At 38.0% G+C, this 12,693-nt stretch overlaps 1 protein-coding gene across 2 annotated transcripts in view; it reads right to left on the bottom strand.

Moving 5' to 3' along the window:
• Positions 1-12,693, bottom strand: part of CLSTN2 (calsyntenin 2) — a 167,000-nt gene that overhangs the window by 7,382 nt on the left and 146,925 nt on the right. For both annotated transcript variants that reach the window (XM_065748310.1, XM_065748311.1), the window contains 3 exons: positions 6,341-6,507; positions 2,901-3,049; positions 1,337-1,551 (listed from right to left, as the gene is read on the bottom strand). In XM_065748310.1, the coding sequence (XP_065604382.1) occupies positions 1,337-1,551; positions 2,901-3,049; positions 6,341-6,507 (531 nt within the window). The remainder of the gene's footprint in view (positions 1-1,336; positions 1,552-2,900; positions 3,050-6,340; positions 6,508-12,693) is intronic.

Below are 12,693 nucleotides of genomic sequence, written 5' to 3'. Positions count from 1 at the left end.
TACATAGGTCTGTCAGACAGTATCTGGATTGAGAAGAATAGTGCAAGTTGTACAGTACAGGAACTCAGAGGCAGTGCTGAATAATCACTTGCAAAACAGTTATTCCCCAAACCAATTATTATCTATTCACTTTAGTTATTAGTGTATACAAATAACAGGTGGCACATTAGGACATACCTGACTCCCAGGCAATTAAACGATAGTTTAAGTAATGCTGCTATGTTCCAACTGAAGGTGAGGCCTCAGGCTTTTTAAGTAAGTTAAGAAGAAGTTCTACAGCCACAATGATGGCAACAATTGTATTAGGAAAAATTGGGATATACAAAATTTATAAACTAAACTGGAGGGCACTAGTTCCTATTTCACTGAACAGTTTTGAAGACATCAAAATATTTAGGAATGTGGAGTATCATATACACAGTGTTTCTTAAATGAAGGATATTAATCTCTTTTCACACAGGAATTAATTTTACATACCTTAATTGCATGCAGTTGGTACTGTGATACAATGCACTTTCCAGCCTTCAGAGAACAGATGCAATTTAAGGCAAGTTATGAGTGGCATTATTACAGGAAATAGCTTCAGGGAATCTATGCTCCCACACTTGCACATCATTAATAATTTTATCTTTTCAAGAAATGTACACCTATTGGCTGCTTATTGTAGACCACAAAATATTTACAAAGATGCATTAGATTGCTAGGACTTTCACTTACCTTGCACAGAATAATTCAAAAGGATGATTCCTTTAGACAAATTTTTTAAACTGTATTTATATTTTTAAATATTCACCTAACGTCAAACAGTAGCACACACATTTTTACAGGATTAGAATAAACTTTCAGCACTGAAAATCATCTTTGCAAATGATTATATTTTCATTATGTAAGTGGGAAACTGAGTCACAAGAGGACCATGTTACTTAGGTATCATCCAGAAGAGAGTAGCTAAGCTGGAAGTGTAAGAAGAGACTAAAACTCCAACTACAGTCAGTAAGCACTTTCCACTACCTTAGTAAAATTAATAAAATCTGGTTACAAAAATGGGAATACATTAGTCAACAGAAGAGTGGATAGGAATTGCTCTGAAGTAGACAAAATACTAAATAGGAAGCTGCCTTTTCAGAAGCACATCCTGGTCTATCAAATAAATAGGGATTTGTTCACTTTTTGATATGTTTAAGTGAACGCATTCACCACAGCGTTGCTGTTGACTAACGTGGCTTAAAATAATTCAGGTGAAGCGACTTTGTGCTACCTTTTTGTATTACCCTTTCAAAAACGTGAGGGGTCATATTACTGAGTAAGTAACAAAATGTAAAAGAAGTCCACAAACCTCCATCATTGTCTTTTGAATGCTCCATTTTTGTGACGGTGCTGACAATCTTGATGTCAGGCAGCAGAATGACACCTCTTTCACTTTCAAATTGTGCAGCTGGTCTAGCAAAATGGTCCATCCCACTTATTGTAATCCTGGGCTCATTGGCCTGAAGCACCATCACATATGCATCAATATCTGGGATATTAATGCAGACATCTTCACCGAAACACCTGAAAAATGTGTTTATTAACTGGATATAACACATTGCACATAAAAGGTGTGTGGCACTTGCACTCTCTAAAACTCACCTGATTTTTATTTATTATTTAATTTTCTTATTTCAGCTAGTTCCTTACTTTGACAGTGCTACTTAAGGACATGCATCAGTACCACATGCAACTGTATACGGGCTAGCAGTAACAGTAACAGCTCTGTTCCTTCTATCCCTGCCCAGATTCACAACTACTGAAATTGCAAAGAGCTTTGTGACAAGCTTTATCTTTACTAAGTTCTATATAAGAATTGATTTTTTTTTTTGACATTTAACAAAGAAGTGTATGATTGGAAAAAAAACAAAACTAGATGATGACAACTATGTGTAGTAAAACTTAAAATTCTCAAAGCAGTATCCAGTGAACATAACAGAATATCTTCTCATGTGTGAGTAAAAGAGCTTTATGACCCATTTAAATTGGACCCGTCATGGACTCGTTCTGGCACTCCCTAGTATTTAGTGGGACCTACATTAGCATTTTTGTTTGTATCAGCAGTGAGCTCTCAAGTTAATCTCCAAACAATCTGTACCTTACAGCACGTTTGCACGTCACAGACAGCCTTGGGGTGTGCAAACTGAACTCCATCTTAGTGACACTAAATTAGAAGATGCTCTCCACAGTGCAGTCAGCCCACAGCACCAGAATAAACCTAGTAAAGAACCGCACTGAGTATCTGTCACTAGCTGGTTCTCTCTCTAAACCTGCTCTTGATGCTCCGCCCTACTTGTTGTTAACAGAGACATACCTGTGAGAGCTCAGGAGTGGCAGAGGGCTCTTTCATTACACAGAACTGTAAACATTATTGTGTAGGTTCTGCCACAATTCTTGCATGAAAATGGAAGGACACAGATTTTTGCTTAACAACAAACATCAGTACTTCTGTGATGAGAACCACAGGAGGATATAGACAGACAAAGACTATTTTAAGCGTAGTTACAAATGTTCTTGCAGCTCTATAGTCTGTAAGAAGTAATAGGCTTCCTTTAAAAAGACACAGCTCTGTGTATACTGGAAGAAACTCTAACTTTTTTTTAATGATCATTAAAATAGGAATGCAATAAATGCATATGCTCTCCAGTCCAGATTGGATGCTCTGGACTATAAACAGATTGCAAATACATTACATTCAAAGAAAAGTTTCTTGAAAGGAAAATATCAAAGGAAAACGACAAAGTAAATCAGCACAAAAGTAAATGAAATTCATATTTTTTTGCTCAATAACATCAAAATATGATTTCGCAATTCTCCTTTTTACTTGCCAAAAATATTTCTAATCTAATCAGATTAGCTGAATTAAAACTTACTGGACTTTAGATGAGACTTTGAGACGTCGTACGCCTGCAGTAGGAAACTGTCTAGAGTTGATGTAAGAGACCTTTCGGAGAGCTTGATTTATATTCTCAATGTCATCTCCTTCCATGACAAGGACTGACTGGGAAGGGTTGAAGTGATACTGGGGGAAATGCATATGATTAGTATTTATTGTACTGGGTACAGAGTATAAAATGAGACATTTTTATTGAATGTTGCCTAGATATAAGATTAAAATCTAATGATTTAAGAAAATAAAGCAACTCTTAGTTGCTATTGTTGGCTGAATATGTGTATTGTTACCCCAAAAATGTTTCAGGTCTGTCATCTACTACTGCACTAATCAATTTTATAGTAAATTCATCCAAGTTTGTTGTATTTTGCCCAATACTACCTACTTTGGTGATACTAATTCTGCAGCTGTAGAGCTGAAGATGTAACCCTACCTTTGTTATTATCACCACTATGTAACATTTTTAAGTCATTGGCATTCCCCATATAAAAATATTGACTTCCACAAGAATAGTATGTAGAAATATATTTTTCCCAATTTCTATTTAATTTTACTTTGGACTGTCTTTCTTTCAACATGATTGAACAACAACAACAACAAAAAAGTAATGCTTCCCTCCTACATCTTCATTACTGTCAGAAAAAATAAAGGGGATTCTCCTGTCTCTGTCTCATGATCAATAAGGGTGCCATGATTTAAGATGAACTGCTGCTTGCACAAAGGCAGCTGCTAATCTCAGCTAACAAATCTTGCAAAGTCAGTGGCTGTTCTTGTAGCCCTGATTATTCTCTATATCATTGCAGTGAACTCAAAGCAGTTTTGCTGACCCAGAAACTTTGCTATTGTATCTGCATAGCAAGCAATTGATTTTTATCTTTAACATGACTCATCCTGATTCCACTTTTTTGGTCTTTTAATTCATTCAGCAAACATCTGCATTGCAGAAAAAGCAGATTAGCCCCTTTAATTTTGCACCCCACAACTGACAGCACAGAACAACAAAAAAAAAAAGCATGGAACACAAGGAAATACACCCTCCTCTCACACTGCAAAGCTGGATATTGATTATAAATATTTGGGCATATTCTATTATATACACACAATGACTGTCTACACTTCCTTATAAAGACAGAGGTTTAAAAATGAGTAAATAGACTATGGAGAACAAAACAAAGTTTGGGTTCTCTGTCGAACAGAACACAGAAGACTGAGTTCAAAGCTTGCACTGGAAAGTCATAATGCTCTGAAGGGTATTTTTTAACAAAGACTAGTCATGACACGAGTCACAGCCCACATACACTTCTCTTTTCTATCCATAAAAGAATAAAATGAGCAGAAGGAGGCTCTAGCTAGCTAGTTAACTTAATAGCTCAGCTGCCAGAACAGCTGGAATGCCGCCAAAGGGACTGGAGAAAGCCCTAGTCTGAGCCATTTTTGTCTTTCTCATTAAAAAACGCTAAAAATAGCAACATTTTAGACAGTGTCTCTGAGAGCTGTTACAGATATGTGAAAATGAGGCTGCAGACCTAAGTCCAATGCTGCTGTGTCAGGAACTGAATTACAGCTACATTGCTCTTTCCCACATAGCTGCAGGGGTGAAGCTTAGTGCGTGCAAAGTGCCCAGCAGAAATTCCTCAAAATATTAGTTTGCCAACACTGAATCTGCTAAGCACCATGTAAAAAGCTACACAGAACCTGCATAATTGTGCAATGAGTTTATGTGAGATCATGTATGTTTATTTCCGAACAAGAAAATAGGAATTTTCTGTTGAACTTCAGGTGCCAAATGTTCCTCTTTCATCTGAGCTTCTTTTTGCCAGCACTGATAAGAAACCCTACCACGATCTACCCCTGACTGCTCCTTTTGTTTTTGCCCTCCTGCTGTTACACTGACTGCTGATCTGGCTGAGAAAATAAAAATGAAAGCAGTTACTTTAAAGAAATATCATGCTTTGGAAAAAGAAAATGTTCTGAAGATTATTACAAAAAAGAAGAGGACAACAATATTTCATTTTTTCTACCCTGCTGCTAGAACAGTAAGAAAACCAACCACCTGCACTGGGCAGCAGTGGGAGGCATCCTGGAGTTTGCCAAGTCCATGAAAAAACAGACTATTCAAACACTCATAAATTTCAGAATGTGAAAAAAGGGGAGTAAATATTATGCTTTTAAACATGCATCACATAAAGACTTCTTCAATTCATGTAAAACTGCAGCAAAAGAACTTAGTGGCATGCATATATGCCTCAAGTTCCAAAAAACCCTAGTTCCTCACTGTATGCATCGTATATTTAAAATAGCTTGAGCTACCACAGTTCCTCCTTAACCTTGTGCCCTCAATTTACATTTTTACCCTTGTTTTCAGAAATGTTGGTTATATTATACCACTGTAACTTATCACCTAGACAGATACTGGATTTTAATTTAGGTCAGTCTCCTGTCTGGTAAAACAAAAAGTTTAGCTAATGAAATGTACTAAGTGGCACTTCCACTGCATAATTCAGATCAGGTGTTACAGCTCCACTTTCCTCTGCCCTGAAAAACAAATGACCAAATAACCTGTGCTGTTTCACTGACTGCACAATCTGCGGCCAAACTATCTTCCTGGTTACTTGAATCTGAAGCTCAGCTCCTTCAGAAGATGGTCCTTCAGAAGGTTTGTGTACTAGGAAACAGCTTAATTGTGTATACACTTTAGGCAGAAGAATACCTATCATCTAATAACAGGGTCGGTACGGGACACCTTAAAATGGATTTCTTTGTGTGTAAGCATTACGACAGTGATATTCAAGATCCTACAAGCATACCCAAAAGAACAGAAGTTGTCTTAATGGATGGAAAGCCATCTAGCCACTATGTCAACTGAAACAGAATTTCTTACTCTCTGTTCTCCAACCTTAGAAAAAGTGTTACAAGATCAGAGAATACAGTCATATGTATAATACTGATGATAACGACATGTATGAAAAAGTAAAATTTGGAGTTCTTAATTTTTTGTTATCCAGTTTTCCTCTTGGAGTACACTCAGAATTTCTCAGACCTTCTACACTGCAACTTCTTTCTGCCCCTAGATGAAAGCTATCCCAATTACAATTTTGCATTGCTTCAAAGCTGTTGGAGATCAAAATTCAGTAATTCTTTGCAACTGTGTGTAAGACTATGAAAATAAGCATGAATGAGAACATGACTTGGCAAATCTTATAGACCATGACATTTCAGCACCTTTCTTTCTGAGCATCTACCTTTGAAACTGTGGAAATGTTTTGCTTTGCGGCGTCATAGCTCTTCTGTTGTTTTCTTTGCATGACTTTATGGGAAATCACATTGCTTTTGGGAGCACACTTGTACTGCGTGTACTCTCAACCCTGGCTTCTCACTTCCTAAATCATCTTTAATAAATGACATCATTGAATTCCTTACCTTTACTCCTTGGCCAAGACTCTCAAGTGAATTAATATCCAGACCCTCCTTGCAGGCCTGCAAACAGGAAATCACCTTTTGACTCTCAATTTTTCCAGGACGAATAGTAAGACTTGCTAGGCTGCCATGGAAATACTGAGCGAACCGAGGCTTGGTGACTTCACCTCCTGCAGTGAAGAAAATATAATTATTGTTACCAATTCAGAAAACATGCATCAAATAATTCATGCTTTTTTAACATACACTTAAAAGAGTTGAAATCCAGTTTAATAAATTCCATTTACTGTGCTAAGTGGAATTGCTTTGTGGGTTGATGGATGGCAGTTAGTAGCAACCTGTCTCTAAGATTATTGTCAGTGTTTTTCCAGTACTGTGTTCAGGTGCTTAAAAAGCTCTGGATAACATATAGTTTGAGATGAAAGATGACTTCCCAAATCTGTGCCCAAAGAAGCAGAGCATTTTCAAAAATGAATTGATGAGAGTATTAATCAAACATGAACTTCAAAAAATGTTTGAGGCCTTACATTTATTTATGCAGAAACTATATCTGCAAGTTTTCTCCTGGAAGTTCTCTTATACAGCCTTTATCTTTTTCTTCCCAAACCAGCTCTGACAGTCCTAGGTGTGCTGTGTGTAAACAACATGACATTCTCTACAAACTATTGTTTCTAAGAATATGGTGTAAATTCAGAGCATTGACTGCATGCTAATACACAGCACCGTGCTAAAAGGATTATAGTACCTTACCCAAAGCAGCTCATTTGGTGCTAGATCAGGTCTCATCACAGTACACTGCATTAGGCCTTCTAGCAGTGCTTTATTCAGCTTCACTGTATGCAGCTTCAAAGGAAGACTGATCTTTAGGAGTTGTCAATAAAATGTGATTATATACTGCCTGCAACAGTGATCATAGCATCTAAATTACTCTTGGGATATTCAGTGATTTACTCATTCTCCTCTAGGAGAATTTTTAGAGCTTGTCTTTCCTGCAAGCGTTCACTGAATCGGATCTTGTGAATTACTGCCTACCTTGAGCTGAGAGAACCAAGAAAGCCATGCAATAGTGAGGCCGTGCAGACTAATTGGATTAGCAGTGAATAAGCTGCTTAATTGGTAGATAACTCATCTTCACCGTGTTTGTATCTTCAGTGCCCAATAACTGGTTTCTGCCAGGCAAAATACCTCAGGCTTGAACTTTAACTTGAAAATTTGCGCGTGGAACAGTATTACGAGTAGGGGATACAGTGGCAGCTTCAGTTCAGGCTGTTGTTACTGCCTGAAAGCCATCTCTTTTAATCTGTGCAGTATAAGCACAACATTTTCCTTAAGGAAAATACATGCTGTTGTGCTGAGAGTAAAGGTGTCTGGGCACGCTGCTTCTTCACTGAAGCAGACATTTCTGTTCTTTTACGTTAAGATTACAGTACAAACTGCTACCTTTTTACTTCAAAGAAAGATCCTCAGAGAGAGAATTTTTTTCTGTTCTTTCATTTGTCTGTCAGTTGTACAGTAAACTTGGCCAAATTTTTTAGAGCTTTCATAGACCCTTTCACATCTGCAATATCTGAAGCAAAGGATCAGTTTATACTGTAACTTAGGCCTTATCAAGACAATTATCTGGTAAATAGTACCCTGCGTGGATGGTAGTACTTCACCAAAAATATCATTACATTTATGTATTTGCGTGGTCTTTAAAAGTATATATTGTCACTAATAATAAAGTATCTGATGATGACAGGAACAGGTGAAACCTTATAGAAGAAAGGAATCATGATGTGATTTGAAGCTTCATATTCTCATATCCTTCACATAGTTCTAAAGAGAAGTTGTAAGGTTAAAACACAAACACTACTCCTGGAGTTTTGAAATTTAGAAACCCACAGTAAGTGTGCCAGCAGATCTCAATAGTTCTGATGAGATATAAAATGAGAAGCAGTCTCTGATAAGCTACTGTATTTAACTATGAAAGTAGCTCCTAAAAATGTATGAAGCAATTAGCAAGAAGCTAAAACAAAGAATTAGGTGCTATGGCTAAGTCGGGCAGTACAAGCAATACCAACCAGCTGAAGTGAACCTACACAGCTGCATGACTGGTGCTTACATCCATGCACAGAAATTGCAGGCTTGAAATTATTTTTTCCAGTTACTTCATTTCAGACTAATTCTTCTCAGATGCCATCAACAAAAAACATTTATTTTTGGTTCAGATGTTGTAAGCACATGACTGGTGCACACAGCTGGTTAGTTTCATCCAGCACAAATCCAGTTCATGTGCTCAGACACTGCTCCATGTGGACATCAGCAGAGAACTGGGGATGATCAGGGGACTGTTGAAAGTGCACTCCTGATCCAAACTGACACACTAATGTGGATGTGCGAACACAGCAGCTCTGTAAGTGGTTATCTTCAGCCTGGGAGTGAAAAATAGCTGAGAATAGCTACTGTCCTGTTGTATCAGAAAAGAAAATATACAAAACTATCTATGCCCAGTTACAGCAGGATGATTCATACTAAGACACTGCAGCATGACAACTGATAGCAGGATCCCTCCACTAGCCCCAAGACAAGATCTGCTCTACTCCACCATTCTAGAGAAGTGCCTGAGATGTTCTGAACACTTCTGAAGACAAAGGCTCCTTAAACAATGACTCCATTGGCTACTGATCTTCATAGGATTGAAAGCTTATTCATAAAGAGAATGTTAGCTGTCAAAATATTACCATACTTTTTCCTCTGACAGGCTAACCAAGGTCTTCTACTGTTTCCACCTAGAACTGTAGGCTCTGGTCATCCCTGTTGCTTTCCCTGGAAGTACTGCTATTATTTGAGTACTAATTACAGCTTAGAGGTCTTCTGAATGTTATGTGTGTCTTACATAGGATGCCCCTGTAAATTCAGGATAGCATGAAAAACTAGCTTTCTGCACATGAATAAACACAAGCAACTGTAAACGCACGCTTAAAGAATGAATACTATCTTATACATAATTAGAAAGAATAGGCTGCCAAATAAGCTTTTCATAAGCACCTTTTGCTAGAGCCAAAGACAAAATGATATACCTGCTAAGTAAGGTGAATAGATGTCATTACATCTGACTCTTATCACAGCACTTATAATTGCACCATGTTGGCATTTCCATATTCTTCTACATCAGCATTTCAGAATCTTCTCAGCTCAGTGAGGTACATTATCTTGATGTGCTTTGTCAGCAAATTATCAGTCCCATACAGCTTAAACAGATAGAACTCAGCTTCACAGAGGTGGTACAGTAGTATCAAGACCTTCATTATACATAAAAAAACTACTTCTCAACCGCCTAGCATCTTGTGTTTCACTCAGCTTTCTGTTTACTGATTATTAGTGACTAATATGCTGTAGACATTAATTCATGGGGGATACTTCAGTAGTGAACAGTAAGGGAAATGCTGACTGTCCTTACTGTCAGTCAGGGGGTTAGGTGAATGTCCACGATGTACAGAAGGCTGAAAAAACTTTTTAGAACAATGCTACTTACTTATCCTCATTACAGACTCTGCACTCCAAATCTCAGCTGCTGCTTCTTTTATCACACATTCTTGACACCAAAATGTTCAGAGGAATGGTCCTGCTATGATCTGCTTGTCTCCCCACTGGTTGAAACCAACAGACAATTGTTCCAAGAAAAGACAGCTAACACATAATATATACACAGAGCTTAGAATCGACTGCCAGAAAAAGCAAGGGTTGCTACTGGAATTATCTAGACAACTAGGACTGACTGGGGCTACTACTGCACCATGCTGTTGCTCTCACCTTAGAGGCAGGATTAGGCAGGGGCACCTCCTACACTAGGTTCCCTTCCCACAAGGATCCTTTTAGGACTACTTGTGAATTCGATTTCTGTCCTGTGCTATTCACACTGGTACCTGTGCTCTCACCAAGCCCAGCACCTCAGCACACTACAGTAGGATGCACAGGGTAGAGGAGGATGCAGACCCCACAAAAGGCCATATGCTGCACCCACACAGTAGCCCTCAGTGAAGTGAAGAAGCTGCCAATGAAAGCAACATTGCAGAATATTACTGTATTTGACACATACCCCAACAGTCACAAGCATATGTACCACTGGTGCCCAAAATTGCAAACAGAATAAACCAAACATAGAATTAACCTACATAATTTCAAATGCATATGTTGCAGATACCTGTCCTGCTTGTGTGCTGATAGTTGGGACAAATCCCTTATAGACATGGAAAAAAACAAAAGCTTCCAGCATACATTTTCTAAACAGCAAAAATATCTCTGTAAGTCACAATTTTGGGGTTAAGGACTGTCATCTAGAAAGTCCTTTCTGACCGCAGCCACATGGAAGTTCAGTTACGTGTCACTGCACAATCCAGGAGGAAGTGAAGACTCTCAAGGTTTAGACTTCGTGATTTTAAAGTGCTTTCATTAATGAAATGCAAGATATTTTCTTGAAGCTATTTTTTTTTCTTTTCAGATTTCACTTTGGATTGATAAAAAGCATGACAGAATTTGTCTACCACTTAATTCAGTTGCTTTGTTTTGATGTTGGAAACACAAGAGCTGTTCCTATTTGCTTGCCAGTCTCCAAGGCACAGGCATACCTCTCAATCTCAACAAGTCACATTACTGAGTTCATAGATCTTTTAGGCCCTTCTGCCCTACACTAATAATGAGCAAGTAATTATCAGGGCAGTCTAAGCACAGTGAGTTTTTCACTGGAAATGATGATTAAAGATTATTTCCAACTGAGATGTGATTCTTCTGAGGTGTTTTCAAGTCTGGTTATACTGAGCCAGATAATTAATTGACAGTGGATTACTCAGGGTCCCAACAGAAGGACTGGTGTGAACCTGGGAGGTGGCTGCTGCAAGACATTTTGGCTCTGAATGCCCCAGGTCCAAGTTTCAGATTTCATCCAATCTCCTTATTACAGCAGTTCAGGGGTGGAGTTTAACTTCACGTCAAGTAGATTGTCTGTTTAACAAGAGAAACCTAACAGATCTCAGGTGGAGTCACAGTTACAGACATAAACCTTTCTTTCTCTCTTTTATTTAAATAATATAATTCATCTAGAAATTACCCTGAAAATTACGCAACAAGCTTGGCATTATTTCAGTATTTCTTCTGCTCTTGGTAGACATCATAACCATCATAACCTGATGACCTTATGCAGAAAGCTTTGGCCTTTAAAGCATGATGGGAAATAGGACAAGTACAGAGAACACCAAGGGCTCCTTCTTAATTATTCGTATGCTAACTTATCTCTATCCAATAGGTCCATAGATCAAAGGCTTTGTATAAATTATGCCACTTAGGATAATTTCTCTCAAGATATGAGGATACTCTATAATCCCTCACAATTAAGCCAGTGAATACTTACTATTCCTAAAGGTATAGGGGAAATGATACAATTGTGGAAAAGTTTTATTTACTTTATATTAAACTACAGTCCAAGCTATGCTAATGTTGCATGAAAAGATGAGATCTCTACTACTCTAATAATATCCCTACTCTACTGCATATTCCCAGGTCCATAAATGCAATTAAGTAAGGGATCATATCTATGCTGAATAGATAGATTGAGCACAAATTCAGATTTCAAAGAAAACACCCTCCTACAATAATCTTTCACATGTTTATATTTCTGCTATAGCCAAAATTGCACAGTCTTTGAAGTGCATCAAAATCTGCTGCATCTTGACTGTGATGAGAAGAGCAACAGAGAGGAAATAGCACTGGTACTAAGAGAAGCATTGGTATTCAGACATTCAGTGTCACATTATGTTGAAATCTGACAAGGTGATCTTGCATTAATTTTTATGTTTGTCTCACTTCATTGATGTCCTGGCTAGGTGCAGTCTACACCATCCCCAAGGCATCATCCATTGGGTTAGGATGCACTTCTGGGGAAAATCCAACACTGCATGATACACTGCCGCTGTACTGCCCACAGTATGGCCCTCAGTGATCTGTTCCCTCTCACCCTTCTAATTCTTACCACATCTCCTGCCTTGAAGAGTAAATAGTTTATCTGACTGCAGCTTTGTGATTGATATGTCAATAGAAAGCTCAGAAGATAAAGTTATTCCTCAGAAGAATTCTAAAAAATTGGTGTCCAGCCTAGATTAAGGAGAGAGGAAAATGACAGGAGAATACAAAAGAAAAATAGAACAGAAAACAGAAGTTATTTAGAAAACAGATACTATAATAGCCTGGTGCTATATTCTTGATCAGAGTTTGCCTGTTGACAGGCTTCTTCCCCTGCACAATGAAACCAGCATTAACTAATTGCAGTGTGAAGTACTCCAGCACTCTAGAATGGGTGGCATTATTAGAGAATACTTCCA

The sequence above is a fragment of the Cyrtonyx montezumae genome, unplaced genomic scaffold, assembly GCF_038088225.1.
Source record: "Cyrtonyx montezumae isolate F1298 unplaced genomic scaffold, pur_monq_1.0 scaffold_5, whole genome shotgun sequence".
In the NCBI taxonomy this organism is placed as follows: domain Eukaryota; kingdom Metazoa; phylum Chordata; class Aves; order Galliformes; family Odontophoridae; genus Cyrtonyx; species Cyrtonyx montezumae.
Note: the sequence above shows the minus strand (reverse complement) of the source record. Positions and strands in the feature narration are given on the sequence as shown.